Raw genomic sequence first — 21137 nt, 5'->3', positions numbered from 1 at the left:
CTCTGGGCAATCTGTTCCAGTGTCTCACCACCCTCATTGTAAAGAACTTCTTCCTAATGTCTATTATCCAGATGCATCTTCAAACACCACAGGAAACTGTGGTTCAGATGAACTCATGTGAGAAAGACACTGAAAGGACCCAGGACCCCAAGTTCGAAGAGAAAGAGCCGCAAATCAAGGAATGGCAGACCTCAAGAGTGCATGCTGGTGAGTTGTTCCTGAGTGGTGTCTGCAGAGAGGCTCCTACCTTCCTGAGACGGCACTGATAAATACATGATAACATGCTTTGGGGAGCACGTTAATACATCCAGGGTTGCCTACCTACTCCAAGCCAAGTTTAACATGCCAGAAGGATGTGTTCGCTCCTACCCACACGAACAGCCCCGGATTATTGCTACCAGCTATGAGGGCTACTCATGTCACTCCACCATCAACGTGCAAGGCACAGGACCATGAATTCAGCCTTTGCTTCCCAACAGAAAGAGGGTTGTTCCACCAGGACATACCTGTGCGGTGAGTCAGAGTCACCTCCGGCCCCTCAGTCTTGTTGAAGACAGCCCGAACACTGACTTTGTACAGGGTGTTGGGCAGTAAGTGGTCAATCTGGTAAGCCAGCACCCTACTGCCCAGGTACTGAGTCTTGGAAACCTGTTTTTCTGTAAAAAAAAAAAGGGATAGCTGAGAGCCTACAGCTCACCAGTGAGGCTGGTGGCATCCCCTCCAAAGGAAATAGACATTCCTTTCTCAACTACTGCTTCAGAGCTTTGGGGATTACCTTCATAAATAGAAGTGCACGGACACAAACAGGGAAAAAGCCATCACCAACAGATGCGGGCTGAGGACCATGTTTCTCAATAGATCTCTTTCCTACCCCAGGCAGTAGATCAGAAGTTTGGAAAGATGGCTCCCATGGCCATGGCATGGGTCTGTACCAGGAACAAATACTTGCACCCTTTCTCTCCTCACCTTTGCCTGCTCCCACAGGGCTCCAGGTGACTTTGAATTTGGTGGCAGCTGCTGTGGCACTCCACACCAGGGACAGGCTTGTGCTGGTGTAGGACATCACCTTGAAATTGGAGACGTAGCCAAGAGGAGCTGCAAGGTGAAGACAGCATTAGACTACTGTCCAACAGGGCTCATTGTTGTCAGTATCATAAGGCCAAAATTACATAAAAGAGTTAAAAGTTGTATCTCTGCTTATCCTCAGTGTCTGATTGTCCTCATCTTGTGAGACACCACTTTGCACTGCTTGAGGTGGTGGAGCCTCTGTCTCTGGAGACATTCAAAACCCACCTGGACACGTTCCCGTGTGACCTTCTCTAGGTGACCCTGCTCTGCCAGGGGGTTAGACTAGATGATCTTCAGGGGTCCCTTCCAACCCCATATCATTCTGTGATTGTGTGAGGTCTGGGCCCCATGGGTACGTCCTACTTCTCTTAGTACTGAGGAGTGTATTCTGCACTAGATCCAGGTGGGAGCATCTCTGCAAGTCCAGGACAGGGATCCAGGGAGCTGTGGAATCTAGATCCCAGTGCTCCCACACTGCCTGCAGGGTGAAATGTCCACCCAGAGCTCCCACAGGTGCTGAACATCAGTGTCTGCCTGTGCCCACTCTTCACAAGGGTCAGCTCATCATCTTCATACTGTATCCCAGGATTGCTAATCACCCTCTGCCACTTTTAAACCTCTCAAATATACGTGGTACTGTACAAATCTCACCTCTTCTTTCTGCTCACCACACAAAGGCATTGCTACCTTTGCCCCCCAAGATGCAGCAGCCTCAAAGTTTGCCATACGAGGACAAACTCTGGCCATCAACTACACCACCATCTTTCCCCATTTTACATAAATAATTTGCATCTGCTGCCTCTTGTCCAGGCAACCTGATGTTCCAGCACAGCCCTTTGGAGTCCCCCCTTCATCGAGGCAGGGGACAGCCCTTGTCACCAGGCAGGAAGGACCACATTAGGAAATTCCTCTCTCTTTATCTCCCTATGGCTCCCTACAGCAGAATTTACACAAGTCTCATCTCTTTTCCAGCTGGACTCTTTAACAATGTTGAAAACTTTGGCCATTGGTCTAGATTTTGAGATGCCTGGAAGCTCAGTGTGCTCGGATCAGCCAGTTCATATCTGAAGCTCTGCCCAAGCCCATGGCACATGAACTGCAGAGCACATTGGCTCCAGTTTGCATCTGAAGACTTCCAGGCAGAAAACCCACAGCCTTTGCAGATTCACAACAGGTCAGCAGGACAAAGGACCACCACCACGGTGCCCCTGACATGAGGTGATGGGTACGGGGTGCAGGAGGCACGGTGTAAGGGCGTTGTAGGGATAGACAAGATTGAACCAGCCACGCAAGGGTTGTGTGCTGTGGTAGCTACTTGAATGTCCTGCCTGTACTCACATGTCCTGGCTGAGGTTGTGATCCCCGGTCCCTCCACGGAGCCAAAGAGCACATAGAGGGAAATCACATACTCGGTGTCATGGGCCAGGTTGCAGAGCTGGTAGGCTGTGATTGACCTGTTGAGGGCCAGCTGGCGAGGACGGTCTTTGGCAAAGAACTCTTTCAAAGGGAGAAAATAAATAGAAGAAGCTAAAGACTGAAGAGTCTGGAGAGCAGCTTTGTTGCATACTGGGAAAGACATCATGTGTTCCCTGGCAGTCCATCTCTGACCCAGCTGAACCCCTGCTGTAGGATACCCATGTGGATGCTGGGGCAAGAGAGACTTTTCCAATGGTTATTTATTTGGTATTTTGGATGACTAAAGGATCCAAACCAGCTGAGAAGAACTGAAGCAACCAAACCAGGTCTCACATCCAGGGCCCACAGTAACGTGGTGCAGTCCAGGGGTGACTCCAACATGTGCTCTGCCCCTCCCCAGCATCTCCAGGGAGTTGCAAAGCCCCTGTATGGATGACCAGGCAAGGTGGTGTAAGACTCTTGCACCCACTAGGATATGTGTTGGGCTGGGTCAGGCCAAACATAGTTGCTGCAGGGACCCTGCCTCCTGGGACTTCAGGCCAGGTCCAGGAATAACTTGTGGTTTCAATTCATGCCCTGAAGCTGTGGGAGAGCCTGTTCAGACCAGTTAATGAGCCAGACCTGCCCCTACGCCCACCATCCCCGAGGTTCCCAGTGCCTTATCTCCCATGCTACAAAAAGAGGTGGAGGTGATGCAGGCTGGATCTTACCTGGTGTAGGGCCCCAAGCCACTCGATACCCAGTGGCTCCAGCAACCGAGTCCCAGGAGACCAGAGCGCTGTTGATAGATATCTCACTCACTTTCAGCATCTGGACGGTACTCGATGCCACTGCAAGACAGCAAAGTTGACCAATGGCATCAAGGTCCCAACAGCTTCTAAGTGGCTCCCAAAAACTGTAACGACCCAGAATTCTTTCTGCACCAGATGACAGAGCAAGGTGGTGACTACAAATGACACCAGTTCTGTGCTGCCAGCACAGCCTGACCCTCATCCATGTCTGCTTGGGTTGGCTCCCATCTCTCATGCAGGGCACTCACCCGTCGTTGCTTTGCTGCTCACCACTGGTCCCTCGATGTCCCCAAAGATGGGGTTGATGGTAACAGTGTACTCTGTGCCAGGCTGCAGCCCCTGGATCATGTAGTAGCTGTAGGTGTTGCTGAGGTTCACGTCTTGGATGCTGCCCTCTGCAAAGGGAAATGATGCCAGGGCTCCTTTGGGTCAGACCAAGGAGGACCACCCTTTCCTTGGATCTCCTTGTCTGGGAGGGCAGTGGGCAATCATGCAAACAACCACTTGAGAACTACACAGTTTTGTGAGATTGAACAGCATTTCATCCTCCTGGCTTGCACATATGCCAGAAAGGTCCTCAAGTTGAAGATGGGATAGGGCAACAAATCTTGGTTGAGGAGCTAATGTATATGGCAGGTAGAAATAACCCACAGCCACTCGGGCAGACCTCAGCGATCACCAGTAGGTCAAGGCAACTCACGGCTTTGCAGGCCAAAGAAAATAAATCAGGTAACAACACACAAATGGCCATGTATTGGTCAGCGAGCAGTCCTGTAAGAAGGTCCACACTCTACCCAGCCCCGGGTGACTTGGTGTTGGAGTCATCTTGCCTTCCCTGCAGGATACTGAAGCCAATTGATGTCACAAAAGACCTTTTCTCCTTTCTGTATCCTTGTTGTGGACTAAAAACTGCTCAGCTAAACCTCTCGGCATGGCAGGAGAAGAGTTAAAACCTAATCCCTAGGGATCACACCCCGTTTCAGAGGGGCAGAGAGGTGTAGGCAGCAGTATGTTTGGCGTTTGTAGGGGGAGGAAGCTGCCATTTGCAGTTTGGTCACTGGAGGGTGCCATGTCCCCATCTTCTGCTCCACCAGCACCCTGATCCCCATCCCCCTTCTCCCACCCCCCTCCAAGGACCTTCTCTCCAGATCAGCCGCTCATTTGTGTTTATCCATTCTCTGTCTTGGAAGTCAGAGAAGAAAAATCAAACCCTTCCAGTGCCTGTGACGGCTGCACGGGGATGGGCAGAAGGTGTCTCCATCCCAATGCCACTGCATCCATAAGGCATGGCCCTGGGATGGGACAGAATGTGGGAGGAGGACCCCACAGGGCCCAGCAGTGAGGGTGGGCTGCCTCTTGGGATTTTTGCCACCCTTGGACTTGGGGTAAACCAGTATCAGGTGAAAGAGCTGCTTGGAAAGAGCAAAGCTGGAGCAGAGATGATGTGCTGCTTTGTCTGAGGCTCTCCTGCACTGTCCCCTCAAGAAGGGGTGTCCCCACTTCAAAGACCTGGCAGGCTGAGGATGTGCACACTCCATTTCTAGCTGGGGTATTGAGCAAGGACTGGGTAAACAGCTGAGTTTGGGGGTGTGCCATGATTTTTTCTGGAGAGCCATTCATTACAAAGCAATAAAAACAGTTTTATAACTTCCCTGTAAAGAATTTTCCCTCCTGATGACCTTCAGAGCTATTCTTCAACTAACAACCCCCCCTCCCCTGGTGGGAGATGTCTCTTAATTTCATAACCAGGGGAAATGAGCCAGAGGAGAGCGCGCTATTTATTCAAAGGCTGTGATGGAGCCCAGGTGTCCTGACTTCCCATCTTGTCTTTGAACCACAGAAACACCCATCTCCCAAGGCCAAAATATGCCATCAAACCTGAATTTCTAACGTCTGCTCCCCCACACCAGCAATGAAAATATGTTTGGGTTCCGGGCAGGGGGGAGGCTCCAGCTGCAAATGCAGATTTGTCTTCAGACACCAAAATTTGTCTGAGAACAAAGAAGCATAATGGGATGGGAAGCTGGGGGATGAAGCCAGGTCTTGGCGCTGCAGAGAGAAATGCAATGAGCACAGGCACTTCCAGTCTGTGTTGTGGTACCTGTCACCCCAAAAAAGGGAGTAACCCCCGATGCTCAGGGGCTATGGGGTGTACAGCTCTGCATGGAGCACTTCACCAGCTTCTCTCCAGCTATTAATCCTTTCCAGAGCTACCCAGGTCCAGTAAATCTGGCATTAATCCCATGTTAACAAGGCTGGGTACCTTTTAACCTGCTTTATGTAGAGCCAGAGCAGGTATTTTCACATCCATGGTGGAGTTTACCATCAACCAACCCATGGTATGGCTCTCTGTTGCAAGCTGCTGATTTATCCCCATGTGCAGAAAACTCCAACATTCACAGACCCAAAAAACTTGTCTTCTTCCAGCTTCTTGTTGCATATATGGACACAGAAGGTGTGAGTGCATCCAATGCCTTGGGGACCTCACAGCTTCTCTTTCTCCATGCCCCTGCTCACTGACGCATGCACCCCATTCCTGAGTCTCTACCTGCTGATGTCCAGGTGAGCCTGTACCCCGTTGCTCCCCGGACAGGGCTCCACCTTGCCTGGAGCGTGTCGGTGGTCTCGTTCTGCAGCAAGATGCTTTTCACAGGCAGGAGCTTCACTGGAAGGAGGACAAGGGACAAACCTTTCAGAGCACCTACTTGCCAGTGGAGGACTTTGCTGGCTGCCCTCCCTGCCTCGCTCTCCCTCCAGCCTGCCTGCCACCAGGAGAGGGATTTACAAGGGCTCCTGTCCTCCCTGACAGGCTGAAGGCATCTCATAAAACATATCTGTGACCATTACTTTCCAGGACCAACACCTCTACTGCACTACCTCGCTTGCTTTATGCAGTGTGGGCGCAAAACAGGAGGGCAGGAGAGGCTCTGGTAGATCTCCCACCCTTCCTCCCAAGCAGCATGATGGTGTTTGAGCATGTCTGTGTCCATGCATGTGATGGGGGAAGAGTAGGGCTCAAGGCTGGAGTTAGGAAGGACCTGCTGAACCCTGTCTTTTTGAGGCACATGTAGCTGCATGTCCTAGTTTGAGTGACACGGAATGAATTATTCTTTCAGTAATTTTAGTTGTCAGTAAAGTCTCTTCTAATGCTTGGGAAAACTGAATTTTCAGAAGACTCTAGTGTCTGAATTTGTGAAAATATTTACTTTATAGCCAGATATGGTATGAGGTTTTCAAGGTCTCCGTCTTTTCAATCTCACCGGGTGCGGGGATGAGGAGGAGCAAGACCCAAGTTGTCCAACAGGATTACTTCATAGCATCAACATCACATTCAATATAAATTAGAAAGTTTGCTGCAGAGTTCTCTCTCTGCCTTGATGGCTGCCATCATGAGAACTCCTTGCCCCGGTGCTGGAGCCCTGAGCCCTTCCCTTCCTCCCAAAGCCGCAGCGCTCGCAGTGTCCCGCATTGGCTGCCCTTGCTGGGAGTGAACGGCTTCCTACTGAGGGAATGGGCTGAGTATAATCCTTGTTTATCTTACATTAGTATTGGGATCAATACTGGTTCTTTAGTACTATCAGTGTTAATTATCTAGTCTTATTCTACTAAATCTGTACATATTTCAACCCTCAGGTTTCCTTGTTTTTTCCTGATTCCCCTTCCCAGGTGGAGAGGGCTCATCAGGTGATAGAATAATTGTCTAAACAACAATAAGTTGTTGTGGGTTCATCAAAACATAACACTGCAGCACCCACCAACTGTGAGGTGCTTATCAACAGCAAAGGGTGTGAACACAGCGCCCGGGGCAAAAAGGGACCAGTGACAGAGTCAAACCTCTTACATGTTCTTCCCACAGCAGCCACAGGCTGGCTCGGGCCCTGGGGGTACACGGCGTAGATGCTGATGCTGTATTCTCTGTCCTCCTGCAAGTTATCCAGCACGTGGGATGAGACATCGCCCTGCAGAACCTGCTCGTAGGTCATTCCTGGTCTGTTGGCTGCAAAATCAGGAAGAGTGATGAAGACTTCCAACTGCCTGTCTACATCCCATGGTGATGTCTTCACAACGTGGTGAAAAGCATGGATAGGAGCTGGTTTCAAGTGCATGGTTGAAGTCCTCCCAAACCATGTGATGTTGCTGAGAGTTATGTCTGTAGCTAAAGCTGTCCCAGCCCTCCAGGTCTCACAGAGGTGAGGGTGAACCATACCAAAGGCTTGAACTCACCCCCACATCCACACCAAAGCGGGTATTTGAGTATGAAAAACCTCCATAGTAGGTCTGGATGTGACAGTGCAAATGTGTACAAGGCGTCCACAGCACGATCCTCACCTTGTTCTTCAAAAGAAAGTCCTTCAAAGGATTTTCCTCCTCTGTCCTGGAGAAACCAAACTGTCTGGAAGAGGCTAACCTGGCCTCCTTCCAGGATAATGCCATGAGCTCTGTGGTGCTTTGTTCCTTGGACAAAACAGCACCTTTCCTGTCCTCAGGTCACTGCTCCTTTTAAAGCAAACTCCAAGAAAAATTGATAAAATCTGAACTTACCTCTGGGGATGTAGATCTTGTAGCCCTCCAGCTTGCCCAGTGGAGGTGTCCAAGCCACCTTCAAGCTAAAAAGTCCTTCTTCTATCACACGGAAATTAGTGACTGGAGGCACAGGTGCTATGGGGTACAAAAACAGTGCAGAAAATGATGTGACATTGCTGCAATACAGTGCCGTGGCAAAGACCCTTGGAAAAATCTTTTGTTTTCAAGGACAAAGAGACACAAAAGCGAGCAGCACCAGTTCTCCCTATTCTCTCAGCTGAATCCCCAAAAGAAACCACTGCTCCCTCTACCAAACCCTTGTCTGTTTGAAAAGTGAGCTGAAAACCCCCAAGGCAGAGTGCTTATGGGCTTCCTCCTTGACAGTGTTGGGAACTGTGAAACAACCACCCACAAGGCATTTCCTCCTGGACAGAGAAAACTCCACAGTGGTTTCATGGAGACTGAGCAAGCACACATGAATCAAATGCTACTTGGGCCTATGGACGCAAGTCTTACAAAGAGGAGCCCATTTTGATCCATCCAGCCATGGCAGACAGATTTATGGCTTCTGCCTCTGGCTTCATGTTGGGAATAATAAAAGAAGAGATCAAATGTCTTTATTTCCACCTATTAAGACATTCCATCTTATTCCTGGAAAGTATATATGAATCAACCTCATTGAGGCATTTTATTTATTCATCCTGTTGGAGATCTTCCCTCAAGGAGACAAACAATTTAAGACATTGCAGGGGGTGGGGGAAGAAACAAAAGACAAGGAAGAAAGGAATAATTCTTTTCAAAAAACCTCGGGTAAAGCAAACTTGGCACTTCATGGAAAACAGGGAGGGAAGCAGAATTAGTGCAACTCTCGAAAACCCTTAAAGTAGCGCAGAGACTTCTGGGACAAAACCTGCTCCGTCCATCACATCTGACCCAGCGCCTTGCACCAGGGTTTGGCCAAGAGTGAATTTGCTCCTTCAAATGCTCCTTGCTAATGACAACAACCTTGTCATTACAGCCAGCCACGTGACAGCAAAGGAATTTGGCATGGCAGATTTGAACCCAGAGGAAGCCTAGATCAATTCATGGCACCAGAGATCACTACTAGGGGCACTTCCTTAAGGCCATGATCATACCACCTTGAATGAAAAGAAGCCCTAATTGCATGCATAGTGCCAACCCAAACCTTTTGGACCACCCATTTCTGAAACAAGGTGTTTAGAGTATACATCTCTCCATAGAACTCATAGAATGGTTTGAGCTGGAAGGGACCTTAGAGATCATCCAATTCCATCCCTCCTGCCATGGGCAGGGACACCTCCCATCAGACCAGGTTGCTCAAAGCCCCATCCAGCCTGGCCTTGAACCCCTCCAGGGATGGGGCAGCCACAGCTTCTCTGGGCAACCTGGGCCAGGCTCTCACCACCCTCACAGCAAAGAATTTCTTTCTAATAGCTAATCTAAATGTCCCCTCTTTCAGTGTAAAACCATTCCCCCTTGTCCTATGGCTCCACTCCCTGATAAAGAGTCCCCCCCTGTCTCTCCTGGAGCCCCTTTAGGGACTGAAAGGGGCTCTAAGGTCTCCCCGGAGCCTTTTCTTCTCCAGCCTGAACAACCCCAACTGTCTCACCCTGACTTCATAGGAGAGGTGCTCCAGCCCTCAGATCATCTTTGTGGCCTCCTCTGCAACACATGTTTATGTTTCTCAGCCCATGGTCTCCAAAAGCTTTCTCATCCTGAGTACAAGAGTGTTACATTAACTGACTCCCAGCCTGGATTTGTTAAATCCTGCTGGTTATTAAACCAGATGATGTGAGCTCTCCAGCAGGCTGCACCCTCTGCTTTCAAGTGGGTAAACCACGTGGATTACTCTGCACCCACTCACGACCCTGCGACCCACATCCTGGACATTTGCACAGATGTTCCTCCTCCCCATTCCTACCTCTCCATCCCTCACTCCTTACATGTATGGTTTTGGGTGGGTTTTTTTCCTGCGCCCACGCAGACAAGGAACACACAGGGATGACTGCAGAAGACACACTCACTTGTTTTCCCCTTGACAACTGCTGACTCCCCAACGGTATCTGCATAGATGGCCCTCACCGTGAAGACATACTTGGTGTTGGCTTTCAGATCAGTCACCAGCACGGTACTTTTGTCACCATCCACCACAATCTATCACACAGGAGGACAAAGGACATCGTTACAGCTCCATGACAGAAGACGACCCCCATGTTTGCAACAGATTAGGAGGATGAAGTTTCTTTGATCTTTGAGGAGTCTTTGACCTCCATGAGCAGAAGCCTCTTAAAACACACTAACTTAGAACACTGTGATCCCCAAATGATATCTGGTTCCACACTGGACATAGCATTGACACAAGACAGTGCCAAGGGTGGCAGAAAAAAACCTCCAGAAAAAACCTCCATGAAAATAAGACTCTGCATAAGGGTGAGGGTGGTCCCCAATCCCTTTAAAAAATGGAGGAAAAGCAATGGTCTTTGGCAAAGACAGTTTCTTTTAAGCTCATAGAGAGAGATTTCAACATAACCTGAGGGCAAAAGAGTGAAAACACAGAAGTTGTCTCTACCTATGTCCTTATGAAATTCTGAAGCAGCCAAGGATGATTATTCTTGTTAAATACAATCTTAATAATTAATATAATTAATAATCTTAACCTTAATAATTTACGCTTTCATAGCTTTGTTCTATTATTAGAAATCAAAGCTTTTAGGCATACATCGTCTGCCCTTCAATCTTGCCCTCGGACTTTGTGCAGTGACCGAGCTGAGCCAGAGCGAGCTGGCACACATGACAGCATCCCTCACACAAGGACATGGCAAATCCAAACCCAAACCAAGAAGAGATCTTATCAAGATGAACAATCTTGGCAGCAAGAGGAACAGGGCATCTTGCTAGGGAGGCTGGATGGGCTTGAGAGGTGGAATCGTAGAGGTAAGAGGAGAAAGAGTGCTTCCCATTGACCAGTTCTTATCCATCCCAGTGGAGTTTTGTGCCACATCCTTCTTCCACCCAACCTTTCCCCCACCTGTCACTCCCAGAAACTCTATCTCACCACCACAGCAATACCAAAATTAGCATCAGCAATCAAGACATCTGAAAATCTGATGGTCTATCTATAGACTTTCACTTCAAGCGAGCAGCTTCAGCAATTTATGCCAATGCACCGGGAGGGCTGAGGGACCTGGTACCATCTCCTACCCACGCTGCGCCATCAGCAGAAGGCTAAACCCTAACACCGCGACCTGCAACTGGTGCTCTGCAAAATGGTAATGCCACTCTACCTGCCGCTGGTCCTCTGAAACGGGCCGCCCCGAGGGCAGCAAGGGATGCAGATGGACATGGTAGCCCATCACCTTCCCCGTCGCTGGCATCCACGTGAGTCTCAGCGTGCTGTGGCTGTGCTCACTGACATACAAATCCTGGGGGCCAACGATCTTCTCAGCTGCAAAAACAGAAAGGAGAGGCCTTTGGTTTGGACCGTGGTGGCACCAGTGCTGGTTCATTGATGGAGTCAACCCATTCAATGCAGAAGAAGCCTTGGGTATAGATGGCACTTGCTTGGACTGAGAGTGCAGGAGCAGCTGGAATCTGCTTCCAGGCCAGAGCCACACAAGCAGGTTTTCTTTTGGCAAACTGCTTGACACCACAAGAAAGGAAAACAGAACTCATTCTGGCTACATTTCCCTTATGAGCACCTGCTTAACGCATAGGGCATTGGGTCCTTCTTGCCCTTCTCCTTACTGCCACCAGAGAATATTTGGCCAGAAAGCTTGAACTCTCCATGACACATCACAGGCAGCCCTGAAGTGCTACAGAACCACAGAAAAAGGTAAAAAAAGATCCCCTAATGAATTGGATGAGGTTCCCCCAAGCTCTGCCCTATGCTTTTAACTAATCTCATGAGTTTGTGTGTCAAGAGTGGGGAAGGAATTGATTGCCACCACCTGATTTGCTGCAACATCAGTATCTGTTTGGGGAGAGATCTAGATGTCTTTTAAAATCTCTTTGGCTGCTCTTAGCATCTTCTGCAAGGAATTAAGTTATTCCTAAGACCCTGAGCTGTGCTGCTGGAGTTGACCATGAGAGGTCCATCATGAAAGCCCCCACAGGGCAGAACTGCTGCCACAGCCCGTTGCTGCTCCTTTTGTTTGAACCAGCAGCAAGACTTTTAGGATCCACTATCACCAGACAAACCGTGGAGATGCAGACACAAGCGCAATACACAGGACCACTGCCCCCAAGCAACCGAAGCTCCATGAGCTGGCTGCTCCTCTAGGGTCATCCAACACCTAAAGCTCCCTTGTGATGAGCAGAGGGGATGTGGGAGGTCCATCTCCATGGTGTGGCTGGCACACCCAGGGACTGGGAAAGGACCGGTTCAAGCAAGTGGAAAGGAGGATAAAGGGGGAGCCCTGACGCACCTTGTACAGTCTGTTTGATGGGTCGTGGTGGCTCCGAGGCAGTGAAACAGAGCCTTCGAGAGAGTTTGGGGGCCACGTTATGGAGCAGGTGGAAATCTTCAACATAAAGCACATGCTCTGCAGTGGGCTCTGAAGCTATTTTGTTCAGTTCATTCTTGTCAGCACCCTTAATTCCTAGATGAAGAAAAGAAGAGGAAAAGAGGACATCAAGCATCATTCCAAGGGCAGGCCAGGGATTGGCAAGGTCTGTCAACAGCAAGCGGGAGCAATGTGAAGGCCTTTTGAGTTTCACACCAGCTTTTCAGTCATGCTGCCCACGGGGAAGAATGAAACAAGGAATGGAGACTCAAGTTGGATGGGCAGTGGTGAAGCAGATGAAGCCATCAAGGAAAAGAGGTCAAGGTTTTCTCTGGAGGCATATTAGAGATTGACCTGGGTAATTCAGCTGCTAATGGGCTGAGAGGTGGAAAGCTCTCTTGGGGTGGAGAGTGAAAAGGACCAGGACAGGATATGGCCTCATCCTTCCCATTGAATACAGAGACATTTCTGCTCTTCTGATGGATGAGCAGACAACGGGACTTTGGGAGAGAGACTGTGGGAAGCTTGGAGGGTTTTCCTGTGGTTGAATTTAAAAAAAGGGGGAAAAAAAGCTCAACAAACCAACCCTGCCTAATTTTCACCTCAGATTTGCCCAAATCAGCTTGGTTTCTCTCTATAATGAAACACCACCACCATCCTTTTCTTCTCCCCTGAAGTGTTTGGTGAAGGGAAAGATTTGACTCATAATAAATGCTCTTGGGGGCAGGGAGGTGCTGAAACTTTTCCTTGCCCGTGGAATTATTCTGATGGACATTTTTAACGTAGCTGAAGTCGGTCTCTGAACCCCATTAAGAGAAAGCTTCAAAAGTAAAAACATTTCATTTTTGAAAATGTCACATCAAAACATTTTGACTTTTATGGAACTATTTATTGAACTCCTCCTGAATTCGCAAGTAGTTTTCACAGATGCAAACCCGCAGATTTCTGCTGAATAAATCAGCTATCGACAACAACAAAAAATACCCAAGCACAGCACAGATGTGATTTGCCTGTACTTGCAGTAGTTACTAGTGCCTGAGCCTGGGGATGGGTGCAGTTTTTAGAGGAGGGGTTGTTGTGTGCACTTAGAGGGTCCAGAGGAGGGCCACGAGAACGATCAGGGGGTTGGAGCACCTCTGCTACGAGGACAGGCTGAGGGAGCTGGGGTTGTTCAGCCTGGAGAAGAGGAGGCTCCGGGGAGACCTCATAGCAGCCTTCCAGTACCTGAGGGGGGCCTACAGGAAGGCTGGAGACAGTCTGTTTACAAAGGCCTGCAGTGACAGAACAAGGGGTAATGGCTTTAAACTGGAAAAAAGCAGATTTAGATTAGACATTAGGAATAATCTCTTTACCATGAGGGTGGTGGAGCACTGGAATAGGTTGCCAAGGGAGGTGGTTGAGGCCCCTTCCCTGGAGACATTCAAGGTAAGGCTCGACGAGGCCCTGGGCAACCTGGTCTAGTTGGGGGTGTCCCCGCTGACTGCAGGGGGGGGTCGGACCAGATGACCTTTGAAGGTCCCTTCCGGCCCAGAGGATTCTATGAAATCTATGAATCTTCCCCAGTGCGTAGGTTGTGTGTTGGTGCACACACAGTGTTGGGTGGAGATGCTCCACATAACTCAGCGTGTCCATACGTACCTATGGCAAACACCGTCACCCCCAGATCCTGCAGGACCCGGGCTTCATCTTCAACTGAGTCGCCGGATTTTCCATCCGTGATCAAAACAACCACCTACAAGAATTGGTGTAAGAGCCAGAGAATGAAAGAGCACAACACGAGGAGGTCACAGAGACAGCTGCAGGAATTTCACACTAAGAAGTCAGACCTTGGATGAAGTCCACCTCTCTAAAAGCATGGGCACTTGAAAATAAATCCTTCGATAACCCACATCTCTGGGGTAACTCAGGAAATCAGCTCTCATGAGCATGAGCTCATGAAGAAGAGGATAAGTGCTGCTGCTCGTGTCAGCATCTTCTCTGCATGTTTCCTCCTGCCCAACTGTGTCTCACCTCTGCTTGGGGCAGTAACTCTGGGTCCAGGAGGAGATTAATACCACCACAGAGAGACGATTCACCCCTAGAAGTCCACAAGAGCAGCTCTTAAAGGAGGTCTCAGCTGCACCCTGGACAACACACTTGGCCACTGGCACCTGGATGGTGCTATCAGGTGGTAAGGAACTCTCTCAGCCACAGCCTGGGTTTAAATGGCAGCCAACTCAGCAACCCCAGACCTTGCAAGCTTTTTGGGCAGTCCCGTGTCAGATCATGTAGCAGGAGATATGGCTGGCACACGGGATGATATAATGAACACACAACCTGCTGCAACACCTTTAAGCAGTTGAGGTGGTTAACACATCCCACCTGTATCGTCATGTTCTCCTTCCTTCTCTGTGACCCAAAACAGGTCTCATTGACCACACCGACAGCATGGGTCATGCAGACTGCATTTGGCATGCAGGATCTCAAAGCAGAAGAGAAGGTGCAGCACTGAGCTGCAAATGTGGGAGGTCCACGGGAGGCAAAAGCTGGCTCTGATCATTTCAGACTCAATGCATGGGGTCTATCTAGCCCCCATGGGGCTGCCCCCTTTCTTAATTTCAAGACTGTCTACCATCAGAGCAGAGCAGACTGAACTGCTTCATCCAGCCTGCCAAGCAAAGCAAAATGCAGCACCTTCTCTTTAGCATCCTCAGCTTTCTCAGAGCCCCTTAGAAATTATGAATAAAATAAAAAAAAAAAAAAAAAAGATCTGAAGAAACCAGTGACCCAGAACCGATGTCTGAAAGGTAAAGACACAGCAGCATGTCTACTTTTTGAGTAAGATGCTAATTGTGCTGCCACTCTCTATCGCCAGAGTGGATGGATGCAGGCTACTAGCAACAGCTACGTGCACCAACACCACAACTTGTCTGCTTGTTCTTATGCCCCCAAATTTGGGTACTCAGATGGAGGCATTTGAGACCAGAACGCTGGGTACTTCTGCAATCCATGGGGAAATATGAGCATTTTAAAAAAAATTAGTCAGTCCTTTGAAAATCTGGAGGTGCCTCTATCACCAATAAAGTGACCTGAAGCTGAATGAGCTCCTAAATGTGGTACCTCAACCCCAAGCTAAAAACCAGACGGGATAAATAAAACCCAAACGGCTCATTCATGTCTTCAGGGGAAGAAGTTAGAGGTCTGATCCTTACTGAGGATGACACCAGGGAAGTCATCACAGAAGGTCACTTACCTTTGCTGCGTCCTCTCGCAGTGTGTCCAGGCGGGACATGGCGTGAGCTGCGAAGGCCAAGGCTGACCCTGTTTTTAAGCTTCCACCTTTGAGGGAGAGATCCTGAATTGCCACCAGCATTTCTTCGATGGTCACGTAATCCGTAAGCTCAATACTCATCCTAGGAATGAGAAATGGGGGAAAATGGGGCAAGAAAACACTGTTGGTACAGCAAGGATGCATTGATAATAATAATGACCAGCAATAATGTTGACATTTAGCTGGTCACACAAAGCTTATATGTAGGCAAGGAGTCCTCTTCACAGTGGTCAAGGAAGTCTTGGGTATGAGTCCCATAGAGCCCTGTTACCGTAAAACACTATTTAAAATTGGATGGTGGGGAATTTCTTGTGGCTGCATTAAATACCAGCCTCCCTGCCCTGAAAGAGTTCCCCATCACCAAGCACCTCTAGACTTCGGTGATGTTGCTGGGGGTTGAGCTCTTGCTCTGCTCTTGCAATGGTTCAGCAGAGCAGCAAGAGCTCCTTAACCGTGGGGTCACGGTTGCCCATCTAGAGCCATTGGGAAACCTGGGTGCTGGTGGTAGAGAATGGACTGACCCACCTTGGTTTCTCCCCATAGAGTGCCACTGCCAGCCGGATGCCTCCTTTGCCCATCACCACATTCTCAAAGGAACGGGCCATGCTGCTGATGAAGTCCTTGACCAGCCAGGAGCTCTCCCTCCCTGTGCCCTGTGACTGTCCCACAAGGAACAGAATGTCAGCCACCTCTGCCGTCCTGCATGCTGAGGGAAAAGGGCAAGAAGGTTCATCATCCACCATGAAATGAGCCAGCCAAGAGCTAAACCCTTCTGAATCATGTGAACCCCTGAAATATTGCAGCTAAAGAATATTGCTTAGGTCCAATGAAGTGGGTAATCATGGACTTCCAAGAGCAACAGGCCGCTTTGTTTTCTTTAATTTCCTCCTAATTCTCCATTTTACTGTTCTCCCCCAGGGGAAGTTTCTCATTTGAAGCACAAAGACCAAGACCCAGATCTATTAAGGCATTGCAGGTCTGTAGGACATGCTGGAAGCAAGAAGGTGCCTGGGGTTTCACATGCCTAGAGGCAGACGTCGACACCTGAGCTGCACACAACTGAAATTTGGGAATGTGGCAGCCCTTCCACCCCACCAGTCATCCTGGACTTCTTGCATCAGAGTCTCCAGAGCCAATGTGAGAAACCCATGCATACATGGGGCCACCTGGCCACCCATGCTTCGCCAGCCCTAAAACAACCAAGTCTTCCAGTCTTGTACAGAGAGCTCGAGATGCTCTTGAGACATTCAGCTTTGCAACGCTCCCCTCTTCCTTACCAGCCCCAAGCATGGAAAGGATTCTTGTGCAAAGAATGAACAATTTGAGTATTTTTTCTGTACAAACCAGAGCTATCTGATGACATCTGTCAGGGAAGGGACAGCTGTACAGGGAAATTTGTTTAACGAACATCAAGGCATATTTTCCTATTCAGTGTTCAGTCTCAATTGAATTTAATTTTCCTTAGGCATCCAATAAATATAGTCCATGGACAGAAATCTGATGACTTTAAGAGATACCTTGAATTAATGAAGGCTCTACAAGGGATGTTCAAAATTTGTATTTTCTTTGGCATCTCTCTCCCTCTTGCAGATAGATGCTGAGTTATTACTGTAGGGCTGATAAAAAGTAGACTGTGCTGACTGCTGGAGGAGGGCATTTTGGGTCTTGCTCACCAGGACTGGGCTCAACCTCTTCACATTTTTTGTGTCATTTTGTGTCACTGCTGCTTTGGACTTTACCCAGCCTCTGCCTTGACTTTCAGCCGCAGGTCCTGAGACCCAGCTCACACCCAGCTGGGCTGCAGCGTTTGTTCCAGTTTGCTGGGGAGATGTTCTCATGCTTCTGCTGCAAATGGATAGTATTTTTTAGCTCCGCCTCTTCAGTTTACCTGACTTTTACCCCATTTCTATAAGCAGGCTCCCCAAAGGGCTTGTGAAGATGCAGGTTTTGTTCTCTCCTTCATTGCTGTGTCCCTGATCAATCCCCTTTGGCCACACAGCAGGACAGAGGGTCATTTGCCGGCTGTGGATGGACGGCAGCCCGAGGGTCTTTGTTACCCAAGGCTTTTGGTTTCTTCATCTTTCTTTGCATGTCCTGACACTGAGCTCTTCATGACTTAACAGCTCTGTTTACTGCAGAAAAAGAATGACTATCTCTTTTTGGTTCTACTCGTACCCAGCTGGGAATATAAAGCCCTTTTCCTTGACAAAAATGGGAGACAATTATTTCAATTTTCCTTCCTAGAGCTCTCTGTTGATATCTCCCTTCCCTTCTCAAACCTCTGTAAGTGCTTTTCAGCTGTCAGGGGTGTCTTGGAGGCAGCTCAGCTGCTAACAGCAGATCACCATAAGCTCTTTTCTCAGCTGCCACTTCTGTTTTGGATCTACCCCTTTTCCCTAGCTTTGACCTTGATGTTCCTGTTCCCCCAGAAGGACTGGGAGGGAAGGCAATGCCAGTCCTCGGCTCTGACCTCAGAACCAGTGAAAATCATTCAACAGCTTCCCAGGGTAACCACAACCTGTATTGCCACAAGAAAATCCCAACAAAGTTTCAACACCCTGGAGGAGGTCATCCACCATCCCTCCCAAAATCACCAACCTCTTGGAGTCACTCAAGGCAGTGCAGACAGCTTTTCTTGGGAGACCTGCATTTTTGGCCCTGATCTGGGAAACACGCTCAAAATGCCACTGAAGCAAAGGAGGACATTTGCTACTTACCTCTCCACATCCCAAATCCCCAGAGAGCCTCCTCCATCCATTCCTGGCCCCTGGGAGTCTTGCTCACCCCCCGCACAATCCTCCTGCCCTCATTTTTATCCAGGGATAACGAGGAAAAAGACAACAAGCAAGAGCTCCATGGGATTAGAAAGGGTAGGATGGTGCTCCCTTCTCTATAAAGGGGTAACCAGAGCCCATTTCGTGAGATGCTGAGCCAGGAGCTCAGCACCTTTCCAGGGGGGGCCCAGCTCCGCAATGAAACCCGACAGCATTTGCTGCTTGGATCAGGTACCTGAAGCTGTCATTGGAAACATGTGATATTAAGCATATTTGGATTGGTACCTTCTGGAGAAAATACCAACACAGACAGCTATATTAATCACCGGGGGATATGATTTTATTTGAAATTTTCCATGCACCTCCAAAATTACCACGTTTCATCAATCACAGGTTTGCCAGAGACACCTGTAAATGTTGATTTATTGCAGTGTTCCCAGCTTTGAATTAAATAGCATTATAGTCAAGTATATTGGCTTAATTGACGGACAGGAACTTAATCAAGTTAATTTTGTAGCTGATGCCAAAGCTTCCATTAACTCCTTGTTGAATGAACTGGAATTAGTCCAGGTGAATTTACACCTTCAAAGCCTGGGGGCTTGTTGCTGCAGAACAATTTGAAGAGAGAAGAACCACAGGACCATTACCCAACCCCATGACAGTCCTGGGAGCTTTGGATTAGCTTTGTCAGATGCTCTCAAGGAGCCTCCCCCTCCTGCAGGACCCTGAGGCTACAGGGACATGCTGTGGATCATGCTGTAACTCTGTGAGGCTCTTCTCTGGGGTCCTTTTGTCTCCTGCCTTTCAGGCCCAGCACCTCCTCCCCAAAAATTCTTTGTGGGCTTGCACAGGCAACAGGGAGCCAGGGAGAAGGTGAACCCTTGTGCCATCTCAATTCTCTAAACAGCTGCAGGAGGCTTCAAGGCTGCCTTGATGTCTTCTCTCTCATATTCCCTGTGTGGTGGCTTGTCCCATCTCTTGGAGATCAGAAGAGGAAACAGGAGGGGACACATTTTCCCCTTCTCCCCACTTTCCTCTGGCGCAGCTAGGTGGTACTAGAGGCAGGACATTGAGAAGAGCCCTAATTTCCCCATAAACCCCAGTGCAGCAAGTCAGGTCCTGCCTGCCTTTTGGGGCCAGCTGAGATGCTTGATTATGAGATGATCCCAACCTAAAAGGACCCTGTGCAGAAGTTAAAGGCAGCAGCACTACAGCTCCACCATGACACCATCTTCGTGCGTATCCATCACATTAGCAGAAGAAGCTGCTTGGAAAAGGTCTTTTTCTAGGGAGAAAAGATGTGTCTCAGCATCTCCCCCAGCTGCTCTGCATTCATGGTAGCCCACTTGTCACATACCTTCATGAACGGCCACAGCTCTGTACTGCACCACAGCCACTGCCAGGACAAGGATCTGGGCATACAACATTTTCCTCTTCCTTGGGAAGAAGCTCCTTCTTGGTTCCTGGAGTCAGCACACAGCCTGGAGAGTCATTCATCTGCAGGAGGAAAGAGGCTTTAATGAGAGTATGATGCTCCCACCTGCCTACAGTGGCAAGAGAAGCTTTTCTCCAGCTAGAAAAGCTCATCTTGGCTTAGGGAATTGGCATTAAAGTCTACAGATCCACTAATTCCTTCATCTCTTTGCTGATGCCAGCTACAGGGGTGAGATCAGCTTTGTTCCCCCAGCACCTTTCCCTAACAGCACCCTTCTTCAGGCAACAACAACCTGAGGCAATTAAGCCTAAACATGAATATTAGTGGTGTGTTGACAGAGGGAAGCATCTGCTACCCTCAGTTACACAGGGAGGAAAGATCAGTAGAAGATCACTGCAGACAGCAATCACCTGCACTCAAGCCTTTATTAGCCTTTTCTGCAACTAACCTTCAGGTTCCTAAATCCAGGATTAACTGCCTTGTGCTTTCTGCCCTTGGAGATCCAGCCCACCATCGTGGACCAGCCAAAGGAGGTGGAAAGCTCTAGTTACTGCCTATGGATGGCTTAGCAACTCCCCAAAATTGCTACAGAAGTCTCCCTCTGCAAAGCAGGGACTTCTCTTTATGAAGCAACAACTGTAGCAGATGTGGGGTTGCCAAAAGGGGTTTTATAATTTTTTAAATGGGCAATAAAAAGTTCTTTTCCTGTTCTGAGCCCCACCTGCTTGTCTCGGGCTGAGCAGATTTCATAGGGAGACATGGACTACTTCCAGCGTGGAAAAGACGAGCTCCATGACTTCATCCAGCCTAGCTCTTTACCAGGGCTGGATTGTTCCTTCCAATTAACAACATGCAGCCTCAAAAATCACATTGCGTTATAGATCGGATCCCTTTTGGAATACAAGGCTGAGTTCTTGTGCACAGCCTGGAATAACCCCACCTAAATGCATCCCCAAACAAGCAAGATGATCAAGTGCCTGGAGCAGCCCGGTGTGCATCTAGACTGTGGGGCACCAAGGCTGTGGTCACCTTGCCCATCACGTAGCTACAACCATCTCTGAGACCCTCAGGACTTAAGATCCCCTCATGTGTTTTCTGTTTCTTATTTTCCCTCTCTCTTCTCCTAATTGCTGGGTGTACTTGGATGTAATCAAGATCTCTGCTGTGTCCTTCCTTCCTAACTCTTGTCAAAACCTCTGTGTGATGCTGCCATTAGTTGCTGTGGAGATGGCTTCAAAGCAAAACCACAATTTTGCCCCAAAAAAACCAAATCAAAACAAAACAAAAGAAGCCAAT

The 21137-nt window shown here is 48.8% G+C and overlaps 1 protein-coding gene across 1 annotated transcript in view; it reads right to left on the bottom strand.

The window, feature by feature from the left end:
• The window catches only part of LOC141478773 (uncharacterized), a 108029-nt gene extending 87674 nt beyond the window's left edge, over window positions 1-20355 (bottom strand). The window contains exons 1-16 of the mRNA XM_074167760.1: window positions 20290-20355; window positions 19764-19869; window positions 16158-16338; window positions 15555-15714; window positions 13961-14054; window positions 12245-12418; window positions 11105-11265; window positions 9845-9974; window positions 7818-7934; window positions 7117-7272; window positions 5824-5940; window positions 3524-3670; window positions 3195-3314; window positions 2407-2565; window positions 967-1095; window positions 507-656 (exon numbers count right to left, since the gene is read on the bottom strand). Of these exons, the coding sequence (XP_074023861.1) occupies window positions 507-656; window positions 967-1095; window positions 2407-2565; window positions 3195-3314; window positions 3524-3670; window positions 5824-5940; window positions 7117-7272; window positions 7818-7934; window positions 9845-9974; window positions 11105-11265; window positions 12245-12418; window positions 13961-14054; window positions 15555-15714; window positions 16158-16338; window positions 19764-19869; window positions 20290-20355 (2167 nt within the window). The remainder of the gene's footprint in view (window positions 1-506; window positions 657-966; window positions 1096-2406; window positions 2566-3194; window positions 3315-3523; window positions 3671-5823; window positions 5941-7116; window positions 7273-7817; window positions 7935-9844; window positions 9975-11104; window positions 11266-12244; window positions 12419-13960; window positions 14055-15554; window positions 15715-16157; window positions 16339-19763; window positions 19870-20289) is intronic.
• Between the last annotated feature and the right edge of the window lie 782 nt (window positions 20356-21137).

This window comes from Numenius arquata, chromosome 2, assembly GCF_964106895.1.
Source record: "Numenius arquata chromosome 2, bNumArq3.hap1.1, whole genome shotgun sequence".
NCBI lineage: Eukaryota > Metazoa > Chordata > Aves > Charadriiformes > Scolopacidae > Numenius > Numenius arquata.
Note: the sequence above shows the minus strand (reverse complement) of the source record. Positions and strands in the feature narration are given on the sequence as shown.